The 25,369-nt window shown below is 41.8% G+C and overlaps 4 protein-coding genes across 5 annotated transcripts; all 4 read left to right on the top strand.

Annotated features, from left to right (window-relative positions):
- The first annotated feature begins 424 nt into the window (after nucleotides 1-424).
- LOC138214351 (Na(+)/H(+) exchanger beta-like) lies at nucleotides 425-13,405 on the top strand. Its single transcript, XM_069175909.1, has 12 exons — nucleotides 425-1,068; nucleotides 3,687-4,147; nucleotides 4,779-5,029; nucleotides 5,945-6,162; nucleotides 6,861-7,057; nucleotides 7,619-7,708; nucleotides 7,894-7,964; nucleotides 8,298-8,471; nucleotides 9,045-9,159; nucleotides 9,296-9,394; nucleotides 10,050-10,122; nucleotides 11,165-13,405. Exons 1-12 carry the CDS (start codon nucleotides 780-782, stop codon nucleotides 11,395-11,397), a joined length of 2,271 nt encoding a protein of 756 aa, XP_069032010.1. The 5' UTR covers nucleotides 425-779; the 3' UTR covers nucleotides 11,398-13,405.
- A 279-nt stretch (nucleotides 13,406-13,684) lies between these two features.
- LOC138214664 (fatty acid-binding protein 10-A, liver basic-like) lies at nucleotides 13,685-14,691 on the top strand. Its single transcript, XM_069176429.1, has 4 exons — nucleotides 13,685-13,770; nucleotides 13,861-14,033; nucleotides 14,395-14,484; nucleotides 14,563-14,691. The coding sequence occupies exons 1-4, from the start codon at nucleotides 13,704-13,706 to the stop codon at nucleotides 14,611-14,613; spliced, it is 381 nt and encodes a 126-aa protein (XP_069032530.1). The 5' UTR covers nucleotides 13,685-13,703; the 3' UTR covers nucleotides 14,614-14,691.
- Nucleotides 14,692-14,832: 141 nt separating this feature from the next.
- LOC138214352 (serine/arginine-rich splicing factor 10-like) lies at nucleotides 14,833-20,611 on the top strand. 2 transcript variants are annotated; one of them, XM_069175910.1, is made up of 6 exons: nucleotides 14,833-15,012; nucleotides 17,183-17,483; nucleotides 18,064-18,170; nucleotides 18,426-18,597; nucleotides 18,734-18,787; nucleotides 19,287-20,611. In XM_069175910.1, exons 2-6 carry the CDS (start codon nucleotides 17,455-17,457, stop codon nucleotides 19,507-19,509), a joined length of 585 nt encoding a protein of 194 aa, XP_069032011.1. In that variant the 5' UTR covers nucleotides 14,833-15,012; nucleotides 17,183-17,454; the 3' UTR covers nucleotides 19,510-20,611. The 2 variants fall into 2 exon arrangements, with proteins under 2 accessions (XP_069032011.1, XP_069032013.1); XM_069175912.1 differs by lacking the exon at nucleotides 17,183-17,483 and adding an exon at nucleotides 16,912-17,016 and having other exon boundaries at nucleotides 18,067-18,170.
- A 3,158-nt stretch (nucleotides 20,612-23,769) lies between these two features.
- LOC138214905 (gap junction alpha-9 protein-like) lies at nucleotides 23,770-25,254 on the top strand. Its single transcript, XM_069176752.1, has one exon. The coding sequence runs from the start codon at nucleotides 23,770-23,772 to the stop codon at nucleotides 25,252-25,254; it is 1,485 nt and encodes a 494-aa protein (XP_069032853.1).
- Nucleotides 25,255-25,369: the final 115 nt, after the last annotated feature.

Here is a 25,369-nt window from a genome sequence, read left to right as displayed (position 1 = left end):
TTTTGAAATGGTCAAATGAGTCATAATTAGTCCATATTAAATATGTATTAACTGGTTTACGAACTCAAACTAGAGTTTATTTGTGACAAGAATAATGGGTCTGTGTAAATTGGTGGTGCAGTTGTTAACAATCTGGCCTCACAGTAAGTTTGGTCAAGTCCCATCGACGCTTGGTTGCACTTTAACTGAGGTGTATGCTATTAATTCTGTATTGCCCGGAGACAATAGGTGGAAGTTGGGTGAAGTTTGGGGAAGTGGGAACTATTGTGCTTACAGTACAAATTACCGGAAGATATTGAAAACCAGATGAACTCCAGTGCAGTCCTGTCTGGTGGTCGTAAATGCACCGGTCCTCCGCGCCAGTAGATGTCGCCTTAACTCAGGCTGCCTGGCAAAAAAAGAAAAAGAAAAGAGGAGAGAAGAAGGCGGTGGTGCAGCTGTATGTCTGATGGATGTAAGTTCTCGAGAGGCACGCCTGAGGCGGAACCACCGGACCAGGATCAACCCGTCAAACACCCAGCAGCTCTTCACTCATTTCAGCCGTCAGAGCCAGAGACATGACGCCCAGGTGACATCATCCTGCTCATGACGGGAGCTTGTTTATCTGCAGCAGAAACCATCAACTATGCGTAATTTCAGCGTGCCGGAAAAGTTTGTGCGTAAAAGTGCGCGCCTCTCCGTGGCGCACCACGCTCGCTTCCCGTCATATTGTCGTCTTCATCTTCATCTCGTGTAGAGCCGAGCTGCAGCAGCAGTGCAGCAATCACAACCATCTGAAAATGGCTGTGCTCCGTCCCTCCCGGAGGAGCCTCGGTCCGCTGCTCGCGGGCTTAATGTGCGTTTTATTGCTCGTTCTCCACCCTGTTGCCTCCACGAGTGGTGGTGTTGTTTCAGAAAGCAACGAGACGTGGATAAATCCTTCCATGTCGACGCAGGAGAACCCCCATCACCAAACTAACTCCACGGCTCATAAGAAGGCTTTCCCCGTCCTCGCCTTCAACTACGACTACGTCAGGAAGCCCTTTGAGATCTCTCTGTGGATCCTCCTGGCTCTGCTCATGAAACTTGGTGAGTTTATCAACACGCCCTCATCTGATGTCAGTGAGGGAGATGCTGCTCCTCCAGGCTGAAGGAGCACCCCTCCCCCCCTAACTGTGTGTTATTGACCTGCTGAGTCAGTTTTCAGTTTATAAGAAAGTTGAAAACAGTTTGAGTCCAAGTTTATTTATTTGTCAGACAAGTTCTGTTCCAAAAAGATGTAAAATACAGAGTAGAAGTGCTAAACACAGCAAAGACACTAAAATAAACAAATAAAAACGGTTTAAATAAATACCTATAACCAGCTGCATGGGGGCCCCAGACCTCCAGGGGTCCCCAAAGCATCAGGTTTGCATCACTGAAGTATAAAATCAGCGACTTCCCTTTTCTGTAAAGTTCGTTTTCATCCATTTACTACCATTTTTTTCAGTGTCTCATTAACCAAAGGACAACCGCAAATAACCAGCAATTATTTTCATTATTAATCAATCGATTAGCCTCTACGGAACCTTCTGTAGCTTTTGGTGTCGTAGAAAAACAAGTTATGTTTTCAGAAATTTGGCACCAACTAAGTATCACTTCTCATGACGTGCTTTTTAGGGGCCCAACTACAAATTTTGGCACCGGGGCCCTCAGGAGGTTCATGCAGCCGTGGACAACTCAAGGAAAATCATTCAGTGACTATTTAGATTACATAGTCGTTGTTTGAGTCATTTTCAATAAAAAAAAATGTTGCTCAGATGTGCAGATATGCTGCTTTTCTTTGTGATTTAGGGTGATCTAATATGTATTTTGGAGTTTTTTTTATGATTGGTTGGATGAAGAAAAGACATTTTTAAAACATTGTATTGGGCTGTGGGAACTTCATTCCTCTGTTTCTGATGTTTTATATACTAAACTGAGACATTAAATCAGCAGTTTGTGAAGAAAATGGTCTAAGAAGACATAAAAAATAACAAGCGGTTGCTGTATATTTGAGTTTGGAACATGTTCTCATGTCAGAGATGGTTGTGTGAGAGGAGACGGGATATTCCCACCACACACAGTTATCATTTGCTAATAGTTTCCATAGACTGCTTCAGTTATTTTAAGACGGCCTGCGTCTGTTGACTGTTGTCAAAGCAAATGTTGAAGGATTTGATTTTGGATTTAGATTAATTAAAGAAATGAAATCGATCCCTCTGGATGTTTATAATGTTTAATCTCTCTGCAGTGACCTTTAGCTTTGACAATGCTGCACAACTGCTTCTTTTGAAGCTGTATTTTACTGCTCTGAGTATTTATAATCAGTGTTGCTGTGGACTTTAATGTCATAGACTATTTTTAACTTCAGCAATTTGAAATAAAAGTTTGAGAAACAAAGTTGAACTATTTCAGGACCTTTCTGTCCTCAGTGAAGCTGCAGTCTTCATCACATTTAGCTTTTTTTTCCTTCCTTGAAGCAGTTTCAGCTCAGATAAAGTTGCACTGTGACTTTTTGTGACCATGTTGAGCGTCTAAACACGAGGCCGTGATGTTTCTGTTCGGCTGCAGGAGTCTCTCGCTGTGGTTTTCCATCGGATAAGTAAGCACAGCGCCGCTCTTCAGCATCTTTATCTGTTTGTCCAGCTGCTGTGTGTGCGAGGGCCGGTCCGACTTCCTGTTCTAATGCACTGCTCGATAACAAAGATCTCAGTGTGCAGAGTCGGGGATGGGAGGGAGGGAAGGGGGGGACGGCTTCACACAACACCACTAACTGCAGAAAGCACTGGTTACAGCGGCCTGGACCTCCGTCACATGACCGAGCGACTGAATGTCAAGGCCTCGTTTGAAGCTGAGAGATGACGTGAAACTGAAAGAGCTGCATCGGAACGAGTCGACTCCTCTTGTGTTTTTCAGATTAAAAAATAATTTACCCACCTTTTATTTACATATAATTCTCCTGAAGCCATTCAAAGATTAATCAAAAGATGGCACACTTTGTCGTAAAGATAGAAATAAAACTTTATTGATCGAGTTAAAAGGCTCATTACTGACTTTTTGAAAGGTTGTAATGGGCTTGGTCGATCATAAACAAAATATCTATGTGGGATTTTCAGTGTGTAACATTGCTATGGAAATAATTATTAGTAATTTAATTCATCATTTTCGATATTTACATTTTTTAAAATGTATAGAAAAATATATCATTGTTCCCCCTCAGACGTATTGCAGGTTGGGAACCACAAAATTATTGAATTAACAAAAACAATAACATAATTGATTAATTCTACAAATGATTTTATGAAACAACAATAAAAAAAAATTCGGATTTGCTTCTCTTATCAGTTTAATGTTATTGTTAAATTTACTATATTTGGTTTCTGGACTGATAGATTTTGGGGACTTTTCTGGCATTTTACAGCAGAAAACCAGCAACTCTCAAGTTTTAAAAGCTGGAATCGTCAAATATTTGGTATCTTGACTTAAATGACTACTTTTCTGTCAATCAACTTATTAGTTATAAAAATGTCTAATCAGAGTTGAAGGTGACATCTGAAAATGTATTATCTTGGTCTGACCAACCGTTCAAAATCCACATATTTTCAATTTACAATAACGGGAAATAGAAAAATGAAGTAAACATGGAGTTGTTTTCTCAGTTATAACCCTTCTTCTGATCTCCGCAGGTTTTCACATGATGCCCATGGTGTCACACATCGTCCCAGAGAGTTGCCTGCTCATCTTCGTCGGCCTGCTGGTGGGCGGCATCATCAAAGCCGTGGAAGAGAACCCGCCCGTCTTCAACTCCAAGCTCTTCTTCCTCTACCTGCTGCCTCCCATCATCCTCGATGCCGGCTACTTCCTGCCCATCCGGGCCTTCACGGAGAACATGGGCACCATCCTGGTGTTCGCGGTGGTGGGCACGCTGTGGAACGCCTTCTTCATCGGCGGGATGCTGTACACCGTCTGCCAGATCGAGGCGAACCACCTGGCCGGCGTGGACCTGCTGTCCTGCCTCCTCTTCGGCACCATCGTCTCGGCCGTGGACCCCGTGGCCGTCCTGGCCGTGTTCGAGGAGATCCACATCAACGAGCTGGTGCACACCCTCGTGTTCGGGGAGTCGCTCCTCAACGACGCCGTCACTGTGGTGAGCATTGGGGGGGGGGGGGGCTCATCACGTGGAGTCATGCATTCAAGTCTTATTATCAAGATTAAACTTTAAAACTTTAAGAATACAAAACAGAAGGAAAAACAAACTGGGGCACACACACACACACACACACACACACACACACACCATCAGGTCGAGATTATTCAACTTTAAACGCCCACTCTGCCACATTTCAGAGGAAAATGTGGCACTTTTATATTCATTGCTTTGCCTTCATCTCTATTGATGAATTTTACCAAACAGCTTAGCTTTTATTTTATATATGTGGTGCAACAAACTCAGTTAATAAGATATCAGAGCATTTTAATAAAAAAATATTTTTGAATTTTATGAAACGGGAAAATGAGATAAATTCAGTTTAGTTAAATCTCTTTCATTAGCCGTCACCACAGTTTGGCTTTTAACTGCGTACAGCTGTTGTTTACTGGTTAAAGTTTAGATAAACATTAAAAACGTATTAAATACAACACATTTTGTGCTTGCGACTACAATAATCGGTGTGTAGTTGACCTGATGTCCATGAGTTGCTTGTAGTTACACCAAATATTCACTTCCCCAGATCAGTAATCTGACTATAATTTACACTCTGCCCTGTTTGTCTGTTCAGGTTCTGTATCACCTGTTTAAGGAGTTTTCCCACGCGGGGACCGTTACCGTCAGCGACGCCCTCCTCGGCGTGGTCTGCGTCCTGGTGGTTTCTCTGGGAGGCGTCTTGGTGGGCGTCATCTACGGCATCCTGGGAGCCTTCACGACCCGCTTCACCTCGCACACCCGCGTCATCGAGCCGCTGTTCGTGTTCCTCTACAGCTACATGGCGTACCTCTCCGCCGAGGTCTTCCATCTGTCGGGCATCATGTCGTAAGTCGACGAGCCTTCGGACTCAGACTTCAGATCCCAGAATACATCGGATTCAGAAAATATTGAGACTTTTTCAGATTATTATTTTGGTTTTTTTTACAATTTTTGCAGTGCAGGTGTCATTTTAAATGGATAACATTGACTTCCCATCAATCTACACTCAATACAGATGTGAAAACATCAGATTTAATTCAAATGAAAAACTTAAACTCCAGTTTTTTTGTTTGATAGTGAACCTACCTACCTATATGAAAGATAAAAGTCTTAACTTTACATTTGTGTCCTGAATTTCAGGTTGAAGTGTAAAAGAGTGATGTTATTAATTACAAAACAAGAATAGCATAAACTTCGACTGTCATTTATATTGCGGATGCTCCCAATTTTTGCACTTGTATGACATAAACAGTTTTGGTCAAGAAACAATTAATTTTACATGTAAACAAACTGTAAATGTCCGTGTTCACATGTCAGACTGTAAATGAAGGCCGATGATGTGACGGTATGACAACAAGTCTTACATCAGATTATAATAATAACAATAATAATAATAATAATAATAAACTTTATTTGTAACGCAACTTTCATACAAGGAATGCAACGCAAAGTGTTTTACAGCAAGAGAATTAGATGAAGTGTTTCACATATAAAGAGAGGACAGATAAAATGCATATAATTAAACACTAATAGAGCTAAAATATAAAATAAATAATGCATTTTAAAGGCGCGTTAACAGAAGACGTCCCACAAATTCAGCCTCAAACCCAAATGTGATTATGAAATTATTATTTACTAAATGAACAAGCCAAATGGCACCTTAATAATCTGATTTGTAACGGCTGTAACCTCGGAGACGCGGTTATCGAACGTCACTCGGTGTCGTTAAACTCATCGTTGCTTCTTTTCCATCCCGAACAGTTTGATCGCGTGCGGTGTGGTCATGCGGCCGTATGTGGAGGCCAACGTCTCCCACAAGTCCTACACCACCATCAAATACTTCCTGAAGATGTGGAGCAGCGTGAGCGAGACGCTCATCTTCATCTTCCTCGGCGTTGCCACGGTAGCCGGTCCTCACGACTGGAACTGGACCTTCGTCATCTTCACGGTGGTCCTCTGTCTGGTGTCCAGAGTCCTGGGTCAGTCCAACAAAAAACACGCTCCAGAAGTAGTCCGTGTAATGTTAATATTTAATTAATTAATTTATTAACAGTAAATATTAATGTTGATATGTGCAAAGAGAGTAAAAAAAAGTTAATGGTAGGAGAGATGTTGTTGCCTTTTCTGCTGATTATTAATTGTTTCCTCTTCAGCTCTTGATTAATTTTACTAATACTAATTTTACTCTACTAATTCAACAAACTAATCAAGAATTTAAAACATTTAAAAGCAGCTTGACCACATAAAAATCTCAAATACGACCACAGAGTCCGCGGCTACTGTGCTCAGCTCCCAAGTTACCATTATGCTGGTTAGCTTTTAGCCGGACAAGTTTTGTTTAATTTCTTCTTATAGCGTGGTTACAAATTTTGTGTGGTGTAACAAACTCGTTTAATAAAATATCAGAACATAAAAAAAAAAAAGATTTTGAAATTATATGAAACATGAAAATGTGATTAATTCAATTGAGCTAAATCGCTTTCATTAAAAGAAAAAAACAGTTTGGTTTTTAAATGTGTTTTCTGGTTCTTGTGAATCAAAAATTCCTCATTTCTATTCTATAAAATATTATTTTTTTTTTTATGATAAGGTATGATAGTTCATTCATTTTGACTAACTGTGTTTTGCCATTATCTTCCTTTCTAAATCCATTCACATAATTTTCTGCGGGTTTCAGGAGTCATCGGCCTCACGTTCATCATCAATAAATTCCGTATTGTGAAGCTGACCAAAAAGGACCAGTTCATCGTGGCCTACGGTGGCCTGCGAGGTGCGATTGCCTTCTCGCTGGGGTTCCTGCTGACCGACAGTGAGATGAAGACCATGTTCCTCACCGCCATCATCACCGTCATCTTCTTCACCGTCTTCGTGCAGGTGAGAACATTTGATTTTCTTGTTCTGAATTTGTAAAGAAACAAAAAATCTTTGCATCAAGTTATAGGAAAGAAAAAAAAAAAGGTCAAATAAGTAAACACAAATTGTTCTAGTATTTCATCTCTTTTTTGTATTATCGTTTTGATATGTTGATGATAAAGTTTATTCGTATTAAAAACACAAACTAAATAATGGAAAATTTAAACACGCCATAAAATATACACAAATACACGTCTAAAACATGCAGATTAAAAGATGTTAAGGTAATTCACAGGCTAATCGATTAAAAATTATTTTAGGATGTGATTCAAATAAATGATTTTCTGAAAAAATAAGTTGACAATTTATTTATTTATTTATTTAATTTGAGTGACGTTTGGTCCTCCATGTAAAGTTACCCACGATCTCCACTGGAGATGAAGAGGAGTTGCAGCATCTGCACACATCTGTATTGAGTAATATGTCAATCTGACTACAGTTCATTATATCTAATGGGTTTGTTTGGTATTTGCTTATTGTTGAGATAAAACAATTTGATATAACTGCTGTTTTTGTCTTCAGGGAATGACGATCAGACCTCTGGTGGAGCTCCTGGCTGTGAAGAGGAAGAAGGAGAGCAAAGGATCGATCAATGAGGAGATTCACACACAGGTGATATTTTCAGTCATTCTTGTCTTTAATTTCTTTGATAACTGACAATGAAAAAAAAAAAAAAAAAAAAACTTGAGTTCTTGGTAACATGTTGGAGGGAGACGGTGACAGTATTTTGTTTGTTGTTCATAATTACAATATAATTTTTTTTTTAAACTGATTCTTCCAACTCATTTTGCCTTCAGTTCCTGGATCATCTCCTGACAGGAATCGAAGACATCTGTGGTCATTATGGACATCATCACTGGAAGGACAAGTAGGATTTTATTAACATGTCTTTTGCATCTATGAGCGTTACATAATTGGGATTTTTGTTGGGCCCCTCTCCTCGACCCAAAGCCCTACACATGAGTCATTGCACATAAATGCAGCACTGGTATTAATCTAGTAATATAATACGTGTTAAAATAACACACACAGTGGTCATTTTTCTGCACTGAGCACTTTTACTTTTTATATTCAAGTACATTTTGCCTGTTCATATGTTCACGTATTCCGGTCTGGTGATTGTGTGTTGAGTGGAACTTAAAAAAATAAAAATTAAAAAAAAATCAACTCATCTAATGAAGCATTTTTCTGCCTCATCCAGGTTGAATCGCTTCAATAAGACCTATGTGAAGAAGTGGCTGATCGCAGGCGAGCGCTCCACCGAGCCTCAGCTCATCTCCTTCTACAACAAGATGGAGATGAAACAGGCCATGATGCTGGTGGAGAGCGGCAGCGCTCCCAAGCTGCCCACGATTATGTCGTCCGTCTCCATGCAGTGAGTGTTAATCTAAAGTCAGATTGTCCTCAGGTGGAGCTCTGGAGAGTTTTATAGGAACTACTTTCTGTGCAAGAAATAGTTCCAATAACGTGTTAACGGGGAGATTTATTGATTATAGTGGCAGAAATACTTTTATTATTTGGGTGAACCAACCCTTTATAGATAAATTATACGGTAGAAAATAAAATTTAAAAAAAGACTCACCTGAGGAATTAAACCTGTCCAAAAAAAATGCAAAAAGTTGAATCGGCTTGTTGTTCGTTGCTCCTACAATGTTTTTGAAGTAGATCAGAAGTTCGGGGGATCAAAACTATTGAAACAGCACAAAATCACATTTATGTTTTCAGATTTTACCCTACTTTTCGTATTAGTATTAGTTTTTAATAATTTTACCTGAGACATCAGAAACCCAGAAGGTTGTAAAACACCGAAACATGTTGTTGTTTTTTTTATGCTTTGAGGTAATTAAAATCTTCAAGAAAGATCCCCAATGAAAGCATGAGTTGTTTTTAGTATTAGTGAGTTTCCCGTTTCTGTGCATGAAATGATTCGTCGTGTGTTTCCCGACAGAAACATCCAGCCGAGAGAGCGGGCCGGACGGCGAGCGATGCCGAGCATCTCAAAGAGTCGTGAGGAGGAGATCAGGAAGATGCTGCGAGGCAACCTGCAGAAGACCCGCCAGAGGGTGAGGAGGGTTTCTAGATGGTTTGTGAAGGTGGTGAGGCAGAGGAGAAGTGTGCTGCAGGCCTGGTCGTAGAAAGGTCTTCATTTTCAATCGAACGTTGTTTCCTGACGCCGTCCTTCCTGGTTTTGCTCCTCAGCTTCGCTCCTACAGCCGGCATGACCTGCTGATCGACCCGTTCGAGGACAACGTGAGCGAGGTTCGCTTCAGGAAGCAGAGGGTGGAGATGGAGAGGAGGGTGAGTTCAGCACCGACTCGGATTCTGGTTGTCAGCTGAGGAAATATTCATAAAACTGGACACGTAGGATTCTCTGAAATATTCGTTTTGGTTTTTTTTTCTGCCGAGACGAGTTCAAGCTTTGAGCCTTGTTCTCAAGAAGGTTACGGCTTCCATCTCCTCGATGCACGTCACTGTGCTTCGGAACAGGTGTTCGATTCACCCTCGTAGATTCGAGTGGATAAAATCAATCCATTACAGCAAAATTGCTCCGAGGAAAAACAAACCTTTTAAGGCCGATGGTTTCCCAGGAACCTCTGCAATTTATGTTGAAACAGAAACGTTGAACAGACGGGAGTACGTGAGATATTACAGATTCTTCAGGTTGTCTCAGTGTCTTCTATCTCTTCAGACCATCTGGTTGCTGCAGATAATTATTCATGACTCTGGCGTTATGTTTGTACTCGTTGACCTGCTGATTCACACAAATTCAGCGCGTCTGTGATTTTGCTGCATGGCAGATAATGTTTCAAATATCTTCCTAGTAGTAGTAATAGCGCCTGCAGCGGTTGACAGTTCTGCGTATCTTAAATGTCAAAATTACGACTTTCTGATTTGTACGGTATCAGGTGTGAAATGAAATCCTTTCTTCCACTCTGTCACGTCTCTCCGACAGATGAGTCACTACCTCACCGTCCCTGCAAACCGCCAGGAGACGCCCCCCGTGAGAAAAGTCTGGTTTGAACCAGGTCAGTTAAAGATCCACAAATCATCTACGGCATTATAAAAAGTTTTCTGTCATTTCTCACTGCTTCAAAGTTGCAGAGAAGTATTTTCTTTCTTTAGATGGACGTATTTTACATTTTTTTAGGACCTGAACAAAATACAGGAGGGGATTCACACAAAGACTGAGTTTTCGTGACAAGATAACAACAAAACTAAGATAATACAAATTAATTAGTTGATTATTAATTCATTCATTTGATGGAAATACATGTCAGCTGGAACAAAACAGTGTTGCCATTACAAAGTTTGTCCACCAGAGAGCGCTGTAAAACGTCCTACCCTGTGTATATATATATATATATATTTATTTTTTTTTATTTTTTTTTTATTTTTTTTAACTAATTCAAGGGATCAGTCACGCTCTCATGTAAAGCTGATGCAAAACGTTGGTTCATATGGTGTCAGACTTTACATGGCAGAATAATTGTAATCTTATTAAGTTAATTATTAATAAAAGGAAATATAGGAAGCTGAGTAATACACAAAGAAAGCAACATTAATATCCAGTTTAATATTGATAGTTGTTTTTGTTTTTTTTATTCCCCTGTATGTTTTTGCAGTCCCGGTGAAATTTAACCGTTTACTTCAAAACAAAAGTAATTGGTGCAAAACAATTGTCCATTTTCCAGGTTATCAAACTATAAAAATGGAAGCGAGAAACCCTGATGAGGGAGAGAAAACACGGGGGAGGTCATAAAAACTGTGTCTCTGCTCTCCACTTGACTGGCTGACCTAAAGTTACCCCAAAACTAACTTTAGAGAGCATCCAAACGAAATGAAGGATCAATGTCACCCGTTCCAAACACGAATACAGTCGTATTAACAAGACTTCAAGCATGAGCTTAAATTAGTGTAACATATCAGTCACACATCAATAAACAGCACATCGGCTCCCACATTGTTGCTTAACCACCTGTTATGAACTGAAGGCACTCACGACTCTGCAGCTGCCCGGAGACGGTGTTTAATCGCTAATGAGTCACGGCACCGTTTTGTATTCTCCAGAGCACCAAGTTTACACATACGACGACAGCGAGAGCCCCGCAGGCCGAGCCGCTCGGCCGGATGCCGGCCCCCCCGACGCCGTCAGCCTGATGAGCGAGTCCTCCCGGAGGCCCAATCAGAGCGGCGGCGACGCCGAGCCGAGGGCCAAAGAGCCAGACGACCAGGAGGAGCAACTGAAACTGTCCCGCTTCCTCAGTGACCCGGGACCAAAGAAGAAGGAGGAGGGGGAGTAGTAATCCTGTCATGATGAAGCACATTATTACTTGAAAACTGAGGACAAGCTCTCCATTTCATCATCTCCTCATGTAATCTGTTGTGTCCAGCGAGTGGAGATTCCTGAATGGAGATGAGCTGAAGCAAAGTTTGGCATTTAATTTACTTTTTTTTTTTCTTTTTTTTTTTAATATAAGATAATGAAGATTGTTTTTTTTGGTCAGGATATCGCTTTTTCAAAAGTGAATAATATTTTTTATCATGTAACTTGCAGTATTACCAGCATTTTGTATCTTAACGTGCAGAAAAAAAAAGAGAGAGCACTTGTTTTAACAAACTTGAAGCACCAGATGGATGGAGTTTACACCCTCAGAGCACAGAATAAAGAGGAACCCGATGAAGTAGAGCCACACTTATTAACCACAACATTAAAACCACTGACTGGTGATGCATTTAGTACAATATAACGACCTCAGTGATAAATCCTGCCTGCACAGGGATTATAACGCTGTTATTTAATCTGATTGAAAGACAAATTTATTTATTTCAATGGTCATTTTGGAGACTAATCTGTGATGCTGTTGAACTTTTTTTTTTTTTAAGTGTTCCTAATATTTTGTCTCCTACTGAAGTTAATTGGGTTGACAAAATATTAGGAACACCTCTCAGTGCAACCAGTACATTTCATTAGCACCATAAATTACAGTCCACAAAAAATGATCATTTTAAATAAATCAACAACTCTCAATCAGATGAAATAAAACTGAACATTATGATCGGTGTGAAGGGCAGTTGTACTTTATGATTCATTTATCAGGAATTTTAATGTGACCGATCAGTGTTTATCACCAATATATGGAATATTTATATGCTGTTCCTCAGCGCCACCGAAGGGTTCACATTTCTCTTTTTTTTTTTCTTTTTTTTTTGTGAAATATCTCAAACAATTGGATGGATTGTCATGAAATTTTTATTTATTATTGCTTTAGGCAAGAACTGTGATGACTTAAGCCATAACAGTACAAACTCATCGTGTAGCGCCATCTTCAGGTCAAACTATCAGTCTGTCCAATGACCTGCTGAACTGCACACATTCCCATCAGACAGTTTTAAATGGATATCAGCCTCAAAAAAATGCCAGCATGTTAGCATTTAGCCGTGCCAAAGTAAAACTTCACAGCTGCTGAAATGGCTGCGAGGTTTTTATTTAACTGTAAAATGTCCTGTTATCTGCATATCTTGGTCAAAACCTTTAAAAAAAAAACAGGTATATGTTTGTTAAAAAAAAAAAGAAAAAAACAATATAGACCGATATGTGTAATTATCGATCTATTAAAAAAAAAAAGGGATATCAGTCTTAAATATTTATGTAAATGTTTAAAAAAAAAAAATCCCCCAAAAAAATTAATATTAATGTCGACCAACATATATCCTTTTTGAAGTATTAAAAATGGATATCAGCCTCAAAAAGTCGACATTTGTGGAGATAAAAAAAAAAAAAAATACAACACGAGAATCTTGAAGTAAAAAAAAAACACAAATCTGATCCGAGGATGTTAAAGTATCTTAAAAAAAAAAATCCAGAATAAAGAGATAATTGTTTGTGCCAAACGTCAGTGTTTTCTCAGGGACTGCAGCGGCCCAGCTGTTGAAGGAAAATACGTATTTACGTGTAACACGTGCTCCACTTGCTATTTACCAATAATGTGACTGAAGTGTTTTCAGCTTTATTTGTTGACTTTGTCAGAAAATGCCATTTTATTTCAGCATTTTTGGAAACAAAGCTGTGTGTGTGTGTGTGTATGTGTGTGTGTGTGTGTGTGTGTGTGTGTGTGTGTGTGTGTGTGTGTGTTCCTGCTTACTGAGCATGACTTTTATTTACAGAGACTGAAGCGCCTTTTCACTTCACTTCACTTCACAGCTGCCTGAGCTTTTTCTGCCCGCACGTTTGCCTTAAAATGTTTCGCTTCGTGTGTGTTTACTGGTTGTAATTATTTTGTATATTTTGCAAGAATAAAAAAAATGTGTTATAAGTCATGAATATGTGTCAAATGAAAAGAAGCTTTTATTCTAGTCTAAAAGAAAGATTTCAGATTTATTTATTTTTTCCGTTGGACTTTGGAAGACAAAAGAAAAGTACATCACTTTACCAGAATAATATTTAATCTAAGTACGTGTTGCACCTGTCTTTAAAGTTGTGAATGAGGACATAAAGCTCAGCCCATCACAGCTCTCACTGGAAATGATAACAGGGAGTTTGAGGTCCCCGACCTGCCGACCAGCAGCGAGTGATGCGAACAACCGATAGACCACATAACCTGCAGACATGGACTTCAGCGGCACCTGGGAAGTTTATTCTGAGGAAAACCTCAACGAGTTTCTGACAGTAATAGGTAAGAATATTTTTTTATTTTGCCTATTTTGTTTTGCATACATCGTATATATAATGTGTTGGTTGTTTTTTTTTTAAATGTCCCTCCAAGGTGCACCTGAAATGATAGTCAAAATGCGTAAGAAAGTAAAACCGGTGATAGTGATCGAGCAGAACGGCAAAGACTTCACCTACAAAATAAAAACTCCCATCCGCACCCAAGTCCACACATTCACCCTCGGAAAGGAGTCGGAAATGACGACGATGGATGGCAGGAAGTTGAAGGTGATTCAAGATCTTCATACGTATTACTGAGAAAAAAGTAAACATGTTTAGAGTTTTGTGTGGCCAAAACGTTCACTTTAAAAAAGTTTTCTCTGAGGCCTCTGTCCTGTTTTTGTTTTTTTATTTTATTTTAAAGTGAAGTCCATTTTGTAAATTAAGTATTAGTGTTGCCCCAGAATATAGGTGAGCAAGGCACATTTATTTCTTTTTGCATGTTAATTTGTTATTGGTTGCTAGAATTTATTCAATTGATTTATAGTAGGCATGTTTTTGTTTTTTTCTTGGTTATCGGAGACAGTTATGACAAAAAAAAAAATGTTTGACAAGAACTTCCCCATGCGATGCTTTATCTCTTGCCCAGTGCACGGTCAGAGTGGAGGATGGAAAACTGATTTCTGAGACTGACAAGTTCACCTCTGTCCGAGAGATCCAAGGGGACGAGATGATCGAGGTGAGTGGCTTCAATTCATTTAAAAAAAACTACTATAAAGATGAACCAGAGTGTTTTCTGTCTGTTTACTTCCTCCAGACTATCACCGTGGGCTCTGTAACCTTCATCAGCAGAAGCAAACGAGCCTGAGCAGCACCTCGGGGATCCCTCTCGAACCTGCTCAGCTCAAAGCAAGAGGCCGTAAAACTATAATAAACAAAGCTGAAAAAACGAATAAATAAATGACTCCTATCAAATAATAAATAAACGTGTTTTATTGACTGGTAGATCATTTTCAAACTGCAGAGGGCGCTGTGGATTTTACTACCTTTTTTTTGTTGTTGTTGTTGTTACTCGAAGAAGAACCTAAAGGCGCGGTGTTAGTGCGCATGCGCTGCATATTTTCCACTGCAATTTATTTTTTTTTCTTTCCCCTTCCTTCTCTCCCAAATCATTTATTTCTCCTGAGTGAGTGGCACTTTTTATGTCCAGATACATGAGGCCTCCAAACGCGTCTTTGTTTGTCAGGAACATCTCGGATGAGTCCAGGTGAGTCCTCACTAACTCGCTCTTTGTCAACGGCGGCGAGGCAGCTAACGTTAGCTCCGCCTGGCTAACGGCTAGCTGACGGAAACGTATAAAAAAAAAACATTTTATTGATTTCATTTGTTTGTGATTTGGAGGGGAAAAAAAAAAAAAACGTGTAAAAATTGTTTTTAATTTAATTTGGGTAACTTGTGTTGAACTAACCTAGCTGCAATTGACCGTTATATAAATTTAAAAAATCTCTTGTTATTGTTTGTTTACCGTTATGACGTCACTGAAACTAACGGAGGGAACATTTTATTTATTATTATTTTTTTTATCATCATTGGAAAAAATAATAATAATAATCCGATTTTATTAAAAGACACCACAGTGTACAAATACTCATTCGTAAATTTATCAAAAATAAAAGTACTAGTATCACAAATGAAAGTAGTCAAAATGATCTTAGAGTTATAATTATTAATTATTAATTAAAAAGACAAATGCATATATGTTTATTCTTTTGGTCAAATTATGTTTTTGTTTTTTTGTGTGTTTTGTTTATTTTCTGAGGCTTTTTAAAGACCAGCAGTATTTCTGGACGTTTTAACTGTATGTTGTAATACTTATATATTCATATATGAGTACAAGCCTCATTGAAGTAGTACTTATAATTTTTTTTTGTATTATCTGTTTGTCCAGTTTGTATTAATTTGACAATGAAATTAAACAAAAGTAACCCTGAGTAAACCAAAATGAATAAAGTTTGATTCTGTTTGTCTCATCCACAATGTGGCACACATACTCACTAATTTGGGATAAACAACAACACAAATATATACATTTATTTGTTTTCAATATCTGTTTACATGATAATAATCAGTGTTCAATGCTGATTAACAACGTCTTGAGTTGGATGCTGGTGTTAAACTTAATCTATATTTTTTTTTTACCTCACCATGGCGACACAGTAACCTTTGAACTTTAGAAATACTTTTTTCAGAAATACGTCAGTCCTACGTCAGTGGGTTTTTTTTTTTTATTTTAATTGCATTGTTGACTAAATGTGTGCATATTGTAAAGGGACAGTTTACCTAAATACACAATAGTGTTGTCAAGTGAGAGGCTGCCTCTTCCAAGAGTGCTTTTCCCATTTCTGTGTTCAAAAGTTTCTTTAAACGATATCCTTAACATTACAAGTCGCTCTCCGAGGTGATGATGTGACCGTCCCATGGTGGGTTTCAAGTTTTTCGGTTAACGTTATTTCCACCAGGTTTAATTACTTTACCTCAGTTTCTTTAAAATCGTGTTTTTGGCCCGTCGGACCGTCCTAAAACACTTGAATACCCATGAGCCTCGGCTGCCGTTGCCGTGGAGAAGAGGCCAGTCGAGAGCGGAAGCGAATTCAAAATGTTTCGTTGATGCACTTGAGAACAAAACAAAATAAATAAATCCGGTGTCACGTTGTGTTTTTAATTCTTGTTGATTGGCTGTTCCACAATAAAATGCTCCTCGGGAGTCGTCATCGACCTTGAAGTTCTCACCCCGCACAAGCTTGTGCTGACGATTGACCCGGGAGGGTTTCATGGAGCTGCTCGTGCCGATCCAAACCACGAAAGAGCTCCAACTGTCAGTCGCATTACACCTTTTAATGCTAGAAATGAATGGGACTTTTACTTTGGAACCAGCAGCCCCCCAAAAACATCTCGCCACGCTCTAAATCTGTGTATCTGTTTGAAATAAAAAAAAAAAAAACTACTTGGATACGGACCGTTTCTGAGCTCCTCCGTGTATTTTGGGTCGAACTGTCCCTTCAGGTTACCCAGCAGCTGCTCTCCCAGCTGCTGTCACTGGTTGATGATGTAGGTAGAGTTGCACGTGAATGGTCAGTTGAGTCATACTTGTATTTACGGTGTTCAGGCCTGAGGATTTGCGGCGTGAGTTTGGCCGCTATGGGCCGATAGTAGATGTCTACATCCCACTTGACTTCTATACACGTCTACCAAGAGGATTTGCGTACATTCAATATCCTTTCCCAATGAGTTTTTCCACTGTGTATGTTCTTTTTGCTAACAAAATTATTTTCCTTCCCAGCAGAGAAGATGTGTTTTTGTGATGTTTTTCTATGATTTTTTTTCCCACATAATTTGACTGAATATCTAACACACGTATTTCTCTGTTATTGCTTCAGAAAATGTAAAAGCATCCAGTTGTGGAACCGGCCACAAAGAGTAACAAAGACCCGTATAGAGTAGCTGTAAAGACAAGTGACAAACAGACCTTCAGGATCAGAGGGAGGGAAAAGGTTGAAAAGAGAAAGTAAAGCATGAAGAGGAAAAGGGAACGGAGACAAAGCTTGGAAATGGCGGCAAAGAATGGGGAAAAGAAAAGAGTTTTAAGAGGAAAAGGCAAGCAGGAAACCCAAGTCTCTCTGGGAGTCGATTAAAGAGTGTAAAGATCAAGATGAAGTTCAAAGTCAAGCATGGGCAAAGGTAACGAGTCTGAATTATTTTGTATCCTCCCAAGACAAAGCCACAAAATTTGACATGACACCAAAATCCGCTTTCCCTGTGACATCGATGACATTTTAATTTTGATCAAGACAATTTAATCAAGTTGTTACTGTGTTTGATTTGTTTATACGTTTATTGTCCTGATCCGTCAGACAGTTCGTTTTGTATTTGAAAAGCTTGCTTCATCTTTTATCTCTACAAAGAAATCAACTGAATGTTTATATATATTTATATATATATATATATATGTTGTTGTTTTCTCACTTGTCTTACAGTATTATATACACAGTAACTTTTCCATGTGTTTACCCAACTGTATCACTCAGACCTCACAAATCCAACAACATGTTTGAACAGCCTGCAGCTCTTTTGCCAAAAAAAATGTAAAATACGCACAGCTCGTGAAAAAAAACAACAACAACATAAAAACGAGGCGCTGTACCTCTTGATGAATCTGAAACATGGAGCTTTTCACGTGTTTTTAAGATCAAAACATACGTTTGAATTTGTGTGGTGGCTTCACCAAACACGAGAGCAAACAAAACCCTTAACTACGCAGCATATTTGAGGATGTGCGCGATGCAGAAGATGCTCTTCACAGCCTGGACAGGAAGTGGGTTTGTGGGCGGCAGATTGAAATCCAGTTTGCTCAGGGTGACAGAAAGAGTAAGTGTCCAGTTTTATTTTTATAATTATGTAAAAAAAATAACAATAAAAAATCACACTTTTTAAGTCTACCTTCAGTTATTGTTGCTGTAGATTGAACTTCAGTTTGACTGCCGGTGGCAGAAAAAGATCAGGTCGTGTCCTCTTGTGTGCTTTTATTGTGGGGATGTTTTTGTTTTGTTTATTTGTTAACCCCCGCGCCCCCCCCCTCCCCCTCCCTCCCCCCCTTTTCTCTCCGCTGTGTCTTTCCAACAGCACCAAACCAGATGAAAGCGAAGGAGCGGCACTCTCCAAGCAGATCCTCTCGATACGACGACTACGACCGAGACGGCCGGCGCCGGCGCTCACGCAGCCGCAGCTACAACCGCTACAGATCCCGCAGCCCGTCTTACGACCGGCGCCGCAGACGATCGGAAAGTCCTCGAGAGTGAGTTCTTCTCTCCGTAGCTCCTTCGTTCGGATTCACCCCTCGCAGCTGTTACACTCTTTTGAGAAGGGGGGGAAGGAGGGAGTGTGTGTGGGGGGGGGGGGATTAAAATAATATTCTATCTTTGTTTCTTCAGGTCCCGTGGACGGGTGTATGGACGAGGGAGGAGCAGAAGCCGCGAGGACGAAAGGTACAACTTCTTTTTGAGTGTGAAACTGTGATAACGAGCCGTTTATATTTAGCGTACGTGTCACGTTAGTGAGTTGTGAATTGAGGTTTACAGTAAATACGCAATGATCTCCGAAACACTTCAGTGAGTGACAGGAACCTTCATGAGCTTCGGTGTGAGCTGTTGTAAATCCAACCTCTTGGTTCTCTGTATTTACAGCATGATTTTATTGAGCTATACAGACTTTCCCCACCGCATACTGATGTCGTGTTGGTGACGGAGGTCCAAGTGACTCATACAGCAACTCTTGTCTGTTATTACTGGGGGTGCGTTATGCAGCTCAGGCTACTCCTCCTGTCCTCAAGAGTCTGTGCTCGGTCCAACAGTCTTACGAGTTGATTTTATTCTTTAAATAATTAAAAGAAATAAATGAAGCCCTAAATAAAAAAAAATATATTATGAAATGTGCCTAAAAACTTCTTTTTTTTTCACAGCCACTTGTCTCTTTGTGTGTCTCCAGGTACAAGCAGAGGCCTCGGAGAGAGTCCAGAGAGAGATCCAGATCGCACTCCAGATCCGCATCTCCACGAGAGAACGTCAACCCGCCGTCGACGTCCCACTACACGGTGGAGGAAGTGAGGCAGACGCCGTCCCACTCCAGGTCCCGGTCTGTATCCAGATCGCGCTCTCGTTCGCGTTCTCGGTCCCGGTCCTGGGCCGGGCACAAGTCAGGAGGACGCTGAAGCCGAACCCCCTCCACCTTCCCACGCACCCCTCCCCTCCCCACTGTAACCCTGATAATATCAGATAGACCAGAGCTGGTCGTTTTGTCACGAAAAAGGTTTGTTTGTTTGTTTGTTTGACATGAATGTAACGTCCACTGAAACATTTGTAGAAAGTTTGTTTTTGCGGCTCCATTTTAAGAACAATGCTGATCCTGGGCTTGTTTTTAAAAAAAATTGTTTTGGTAATATTTCCCGACAGGAATATGAGACGGCGGTTTGTGTGTTCAGTGGTAGCCAGACAGGAATAATATATTGTCTTTTTTTTTTTTATATATACAGTTACTGATCATTTTGTTTTCTAAACACTATGCACCCATTTTTTTTTGCTAAATGAAAAAAATGAAGAAAAAAAAGAAACACGTGTTCAGTATTTTAAGTAAGAATCAGGTTTGTGGTGAATCAACCTCGAGCTTCTGTGTGTTTTATCACATTTCTAACAAGTCGTGTACTTCTCACTTTACCGCTGAGCATTTACCACGGCTGCTTTTCAACCACTTACTTCTTTATAAGAACTTGCTCAAGCTCAATGATCCATTACTTTGAATCATTGCATGGTGAATCAGTTGAGCCGAGTTATCCTGCGACAACAACATGACGTTCACTGTGATGAGTCCAAGTTGATGATTTTTATATTCTAAAATGAGAAGCGGTGGTTTTCCCGGAAGAAATAACATTCGAGGAGCGCAAAGAGTTGGTGGGTGTCGGCAGTTCAGTCCAGTACATCGGTTTGGGTGCTAAAATGCACAGAAGTGACACTGTGGTCCTTTAAAGTGTGAAAGTTTTGACTACAACAACAACCTGTCAGAACTTTCGGGTAATGTAGTTCAATTTTGTTGTCTTTTCTGTCGGTGGTTTCCTTTCAGAAGGTGTTTTATTTTGTCACATTTCTCCAAACATCGGTCCCGAGAGGAGAAACGGATCTTTGTCTTCGGTGTTTCCTCGACTGTGTTGATGGTTTTTCAGAACCCCTCATGTCACTGCATGTTTTACCCTCCTAATCTTCTATCTTTAGTAGGAAGAAACTGTTATTTTGAGTAATAAACAGATAACATTCAGTACAAGAAAACAAATGTGTGGCTTCGGTTTGTAAACTCGGCGTGTGCAAACAGCTCGGTCAGATGAAGTCTATGAAAGGATCAGTGTGTCGGATTTGGAGTAACCTACTGACATAAACGTAGTATTACGTTCATAATTATATCAGCTTAGTGTCACGGCCAAGCATGTAGTACACCTGTCAGTCCACTAGAGGGTGGCGTGCCTTTGCAACGCTTGGTGTTGCCTTGTAAGAAGATGATGAACGTCACCTGAGACCGACCGTGTGACGGTGTAAGTTGTGAACTTTCATCCAGGAGGTCAGAGTTCAAGTCGAGGACAAGGCGATGTGGATTTCTTTCAATCAATGTAGTGTTGCTGTTTAACTTTAACCACTCCTGTCTTTTCCGTACTTGACGCCGACAAGGCTGCCCTCTAGTGGACTGGCGGGTGTATCACACGCTTTGCCGTGACGTCGGGCTGTTTCTTTATTTGCGTAATCACCTGAAAATAAGAATTGTTTTTAACCTTCACGTCTACACTTGGAGCGGGTCCTTTTCCACGCGGCCCGCCATGTCGCATCGCCATGTTTCTACAGTAGCCTAGAAGGGACAAACCAAACACTGGCTCTACATGGGACCAACAGAGGGGGGAGTTGGATGTTTGTAATTTGCAATATCACCACTAGATGCCACTGAATCATGCACTCGTGCTCCTTTAATATATTGAACAGGAGTAATTCAGAAACGCTTCCTCGTTCTTGGAGACCCTGACGTTCGACATGCGTTTTCTATGACGAGTGACACTCTGCACGGAAAACAGGCCCGGCACCGTCCGTCCGTCCGTCCAGCCGCGTCCATTGATTTCCTTTTAATGGAACAGTAGCTGGGAGGAACAAGTGAAATTAGATTCACGGCAAAGAGGCAACCATGTATGAAATCGGACGTGTCCCATCGATCGCAGTATTGAACAAGTACATCAGACCGGACGGGTGCGATGGCAGCGTGGAGGCTCATCACGCAGCTCACAGGGACGGCTGGAAGAGGAGAAGGAGCCCGAACCAAGATGATGCTGCTCTCTATGTTTTCTGTGACCGCTGTGATCACAGACCAGCGACAGGCTTCTTCTTCTTCTTCTTCTTCAGTCTCCCCGCACGGTTCAATCCTTGTTGTACTTTAGACCGAAAGGATTCTGGTGTGAACGTCTGTGGCACTCAAAACTGCTGCAGGAACCTTTTTGGGTGAAACGGTCACTCCCTGAACCAAACGTGAAGCACGGGCACAATCTGTGACAACTAATGAAGCTCGCATTCGATCGTAGAGCTCCGTGTATCGACCCCCCTCCCACGAGCAGAGTTACAGCGGGATGCGGGCTCGACAATTAGGCAATTTGACAGAAAATGCACATCAGCAGGTGGTTTTTGGTGTTTATTTTGTAATTCAAAAAAGAACGGACCTGTTTCAGATTAATGTGAAAATGTACCGTTTTTTTCTTTGTCCCTGTTCGTAGTAAACTTTTAGTTGCAGACTTGTGTGTATTTTATTTGAGGGGATGTTTTTAAAAAAAAAAAATTATTATTATTATTATAAAATCAACAGCTCGGTGCAGAAACTTGACACTGACTGAACTCCTCGTGGCTCCTGAAGCTCGTCTCCTAAACCTTAAACTAAAGCTGCCTGCAGGATGCTTCAATATTCAGGGTCACATTTCAGATCGGTTTAAAAACCGATCAAATCACGATGTTAATCCACGTCAAGAGTACAGATTATAATCCAGCGTCTCAATTCGGGGGGGGATCAAACGGGTTCAGGGTCCTCTGGGTTCAACCCCACAAATAGGTTACAAACAATTGAATATTTTGCTGCACAGTTCCCCTCTAATGACTCGCAGGAACTGGCAGGCGGTCCGCTGCCAGCGCTGCGAGGTAAATGGCAGCGGTGTTTGCCACAGTATCGATCGATTTGGTCTCTCGCAGGCTATAACTCGTGAACGACTAGAGCCGGCACGGATCATTTCGTTTTTGTCCCCGTTTTAAACCGGCAGCGGAGGCTGAAATCTCTCCTGACGTGAAGGTTTGTCTTGGTGGAGGAGGATGAAGTAGATGAAGGATGTTCCCGTAGGACTGCGCTCGTCGCCGGCATTAATGCAAAAAAAGGCCCGTTTTTGTTCCATCAAAGATGAAAGGTGAGTTAACTCGTTTGAAACCGTGATTTCAGCTCCACGTTAACGGATTTGAGCTTCGTGTCGCGTTCCCAGCGGGGCTCGGAGAAGAGTTTCAGATCTTTCATTCGGATGCTTCCATTTAAAATTGGACTTTCCAAGTTCATAAAGTATCACGGAAAAGCCGACTTTGTGTTGTGATTCGTAAATACGCGATAATCGAAACAAAACCCGAAAGTTTTACTGTATCATGAATTGTTTACTCAAATCATTGCTGATGTATTAGTTTGCAAGAAGTTCAGCTCCTTTTTGTCTTTTGTTTTATGATTAACATCATGGATTATAATTATTGATTTCTATTTGACTTGATTGGTCACCTCCAATAATTTAACCAATTAATCCAAACGGGTTTTGTTTTTTTAATGCAACGATGCTAAATGTTGGAATATATAGTTAACATGAGGTGAAGAGAAAACATGTCTGATGTTTGGGTTCAGTTGCAACGAGGTAAACAGGCTGTGTGCCTGTTCTGTCATTAATTGTATTCCTGAAATTATTGCTGATGTATTCACGTGTAAGAAGCATTGGAACTCTTTTATATTGTAGTTTGACCCTTTGCATTGTATTATTTTGAAATTCCTCAGCAACACATCGTTCTGAAAAGCAGCTCTATTGTGTAAAGTCTCAACCTGAATAGTAACTGGTACGTTTACAGACCGAGCTTCGTCTCAGTTTTGGGTTTCCTCCGTTTATTTTTCTTACGACTTTTCCTTTGTTGACCAATAAGTAAGAAAACGCAGGACATGGATGCCAAACTATCAGAAAGAAACAGAATCACCAGTAAATCATTTTTTTTCTTCCAGAGAGGAACTGAGAAGTTGTTTTTTTTTTAACTGCTAAAAATCTTCCAAAGAGTAAACAAATACAGGATCTGTTGCGTCACCGTGTGTACCGTCAGATATTGGGGCTGCATGAACGATCATAACTTCTGTTTCTCACTCACTTGAAGCGCTGCAGGTGTAAACAATGGGAGACTGGAACTTCCTGGGAGGGATCTTGGAGGAGGTGCACATCCACTCCACCATGGTGGGGAAGATCTGGCTGACCATCCTGTTCATTTTCCGGATGCTGGTGCTGGGCGTCGCCGCGGAGGACGTGTGGAACGACGAGCAGTCCGACTTCGTGTGCAACACGGACCAGCCGGGCTGCCGCAACGTCTGCTACGACCGGGCCTTCCCCATCTCCCTCATCCGCTACTGGGTGCTGCAGGTCATCTTCGTGTCCTCGCCCTCGCTCGTGTACATGGGTCACGCCATCTACCAGCTGCGCGCTCTGGAGAAGGAGCGCCACTGCAAGAAAGTCGCCCTCCGCCGGGAGCTGGAGGCGGTGGACGCGGAGCTGGTGGAGATGAAGAGGAGGATCGAGAAGGAGATGAGGCAGCTGGAGCAGGGGAAGCTCAACAAGGCGCCGCTGAGGGGCTCGCTGCTCTGCACTTACGTGGCCCACATCGTGACCCGCTCGGTGGTGGAGGTCAGCTTCATGACGGGTCAGTACGTCCTCTACGGACACCGCCTGAGCACCCTTTACAAGTGCGAAAGGGAGCCGTGTCCGAACGTGGTGGACTGCTTCGTGTCCAGGCCGACGGAGAAAACCGTTTTCATGATGTTCATGCAGGCGATCGCCTGCATCTCGCTCTCCCTCAGCCTGCTCGAGATCATGCACCTGGGCTACAAGAAGGTTAAGAAGGGCATCCTGGACTACCCACACCTGAAGGACGACCTGGGCGATTATTACGTCAACAAGTCTAAAAATAACTCCGTCGTGCATCAGGTGAGCACGGGAACGTCTGCGGGACACAAGACTACGATTCCCACGGCGCCGAGTGGGTACACGTTACTGTTGGAGAAGCAGGGAAACGGACCCAACTACCCGCTCCTCAGCGCCTCCTCCGCCTTCGTCCCGATACAAGGGGAGCCCGGCGCGCGGCCGGACGGCCGCAAGGACGGCAAGGAGGGCACGGAGCACAACAGCAACTCCAACAACACCAGCAGCGAGACGCGCTCGCCTCCCTCGGACAAACAGGAGGAACCGGAGGAGCCGCCCTCGCCCCGTCACGACGACCTGGAGTCGAGCCCCGAGTACCCCGCCCCGCCCGTAGCCGCCGCCTCCTCCTCCTCCTGCGCCGCCGCCGCCGCGCTGTCGGCCAGCGCGAGGAAGTCACGGAGGGTCAGTCCGCCGTGGAACTGCTCCACGGTGGTGGAGGGCAACGGCTCGGACAGCGGCGGCATGAAGCTCCGCGGCGGCTGCGTCGGGCCCAGAGCGAGGATGCTCTCCAAGTCGGGCATTAAGAGGGCGAGCAGGTCCCAGAGCCCGGACTCCGCCGGGGAGCTGAGCTCGGCGTCCCGACACAGCCGGGAGAGTAACAGCCCCACCACCTCCTCTCCGAACCGCCGGGTGTCCGCGGCGAGCAGCGCGAGCAGCCGACGAGCCCCGACCGATTTACAGATATGAACCACGGACGCAAACGCTCTTATGAGCCGTGTTTTTACGCATTAAAAAGCACAGAACGCCTTTGTTACGTACTGCGGCCGAGATAAAGGAGCCGCTCCAGGTCGGTCACGGGCAT

This window comes from Embiotoca jacksoni, unplaced genomic scaffold (assembly GCF_022577435.1).
Source record: "Embiotoca jacksoni isolate LCO1_2020_lvr unplaced genomic scaffold, fEmbJac1.0.p SCAF_7, whole genome shotgun sequence".
Taxonomy (NCBI): domain Eukaryota; kingdom Metazoa; phylum Chordata; class Actinopteri; family Embiotocidae; genus Embiotoca; species Embiotoca jacksoni.
Note: the sequence above shows the minus strand (reverse complement) of the source record. Positions and strands in the feature narration are given on the sequence as shown.

Bases quoted from the DNA above. Each gene is read 5' to 3' on its own strand.
- LOC138214351 (XM_069175909.1), top strand. From the start codon at position 780: ATGGCTGTGCTCCGTCCCTCCCGGAGGAGCCTCGGTCCGCTGCTCGCG. The intron at 7,965-8,297 runs GTAGGATTTTAT...TGCCTCATCCAG, and splicing joins CATCATCACTGGAAGGACAA to GTTGAATCGCTTCAATAAGA. The intron at 10,123-11,164 runs GTCAGTTAAAGA...TGTATTCTCCAG, and splicing joins AAAAGTCTGGTTTGAACCAG to AGCACCAAGTTTACACATAC.
- LOC138214664 (XM_069176429.1), top strand. From the start codon at position 13,704: ATGGACTTCAGCGGCACCTGGGAAGTTTATTCTGAGGAAAACCTCAAC. The intron at 14,034-14,394 runs GTGATTCAAGAT...TCTCTTGCCCAG, and splicing joins TGGATGGCAGGAAGTTGAAG to TGCACGGTCAGAGTGGAGGA. The intron at 14,485-14,562 runs GTGAGTGGCTTC...TACTTCCTCCAG, and splicing joins AAGGGGACGAGATGATCGAG to ACTATCACCGTGGGCTCTGT.
- LOC138214352 (XM_069175912.1), top strand. From the start codon at position 14,948: ATGTCCAGATACATGAGGCCTCCAAACGCGTCTTTGTTTGTCAGGAAC. The intron at 15,013-16,911 runs GTGAGTCCTCAC...TACGGTGTTCAG, and splicing joins AACATCTCGGATGAGTCCAG to GCCTGAGGATTTGCGGCGTG. The intron at 18,788-19,286 runs GTACAACTTCTT...GTGTGTCTCCAG, and splicing joins AGAAGCCGCGAGGACGAAAG to GTACAAGCAGAGGCCTCGGA.
- LOC138214905 (XM_069176752.1), top strand. From the start codon at position 23,770: ATGGGAGACTGGAACTTCCTGGGAGGGATCTTGGAGGAGGTGCACATC.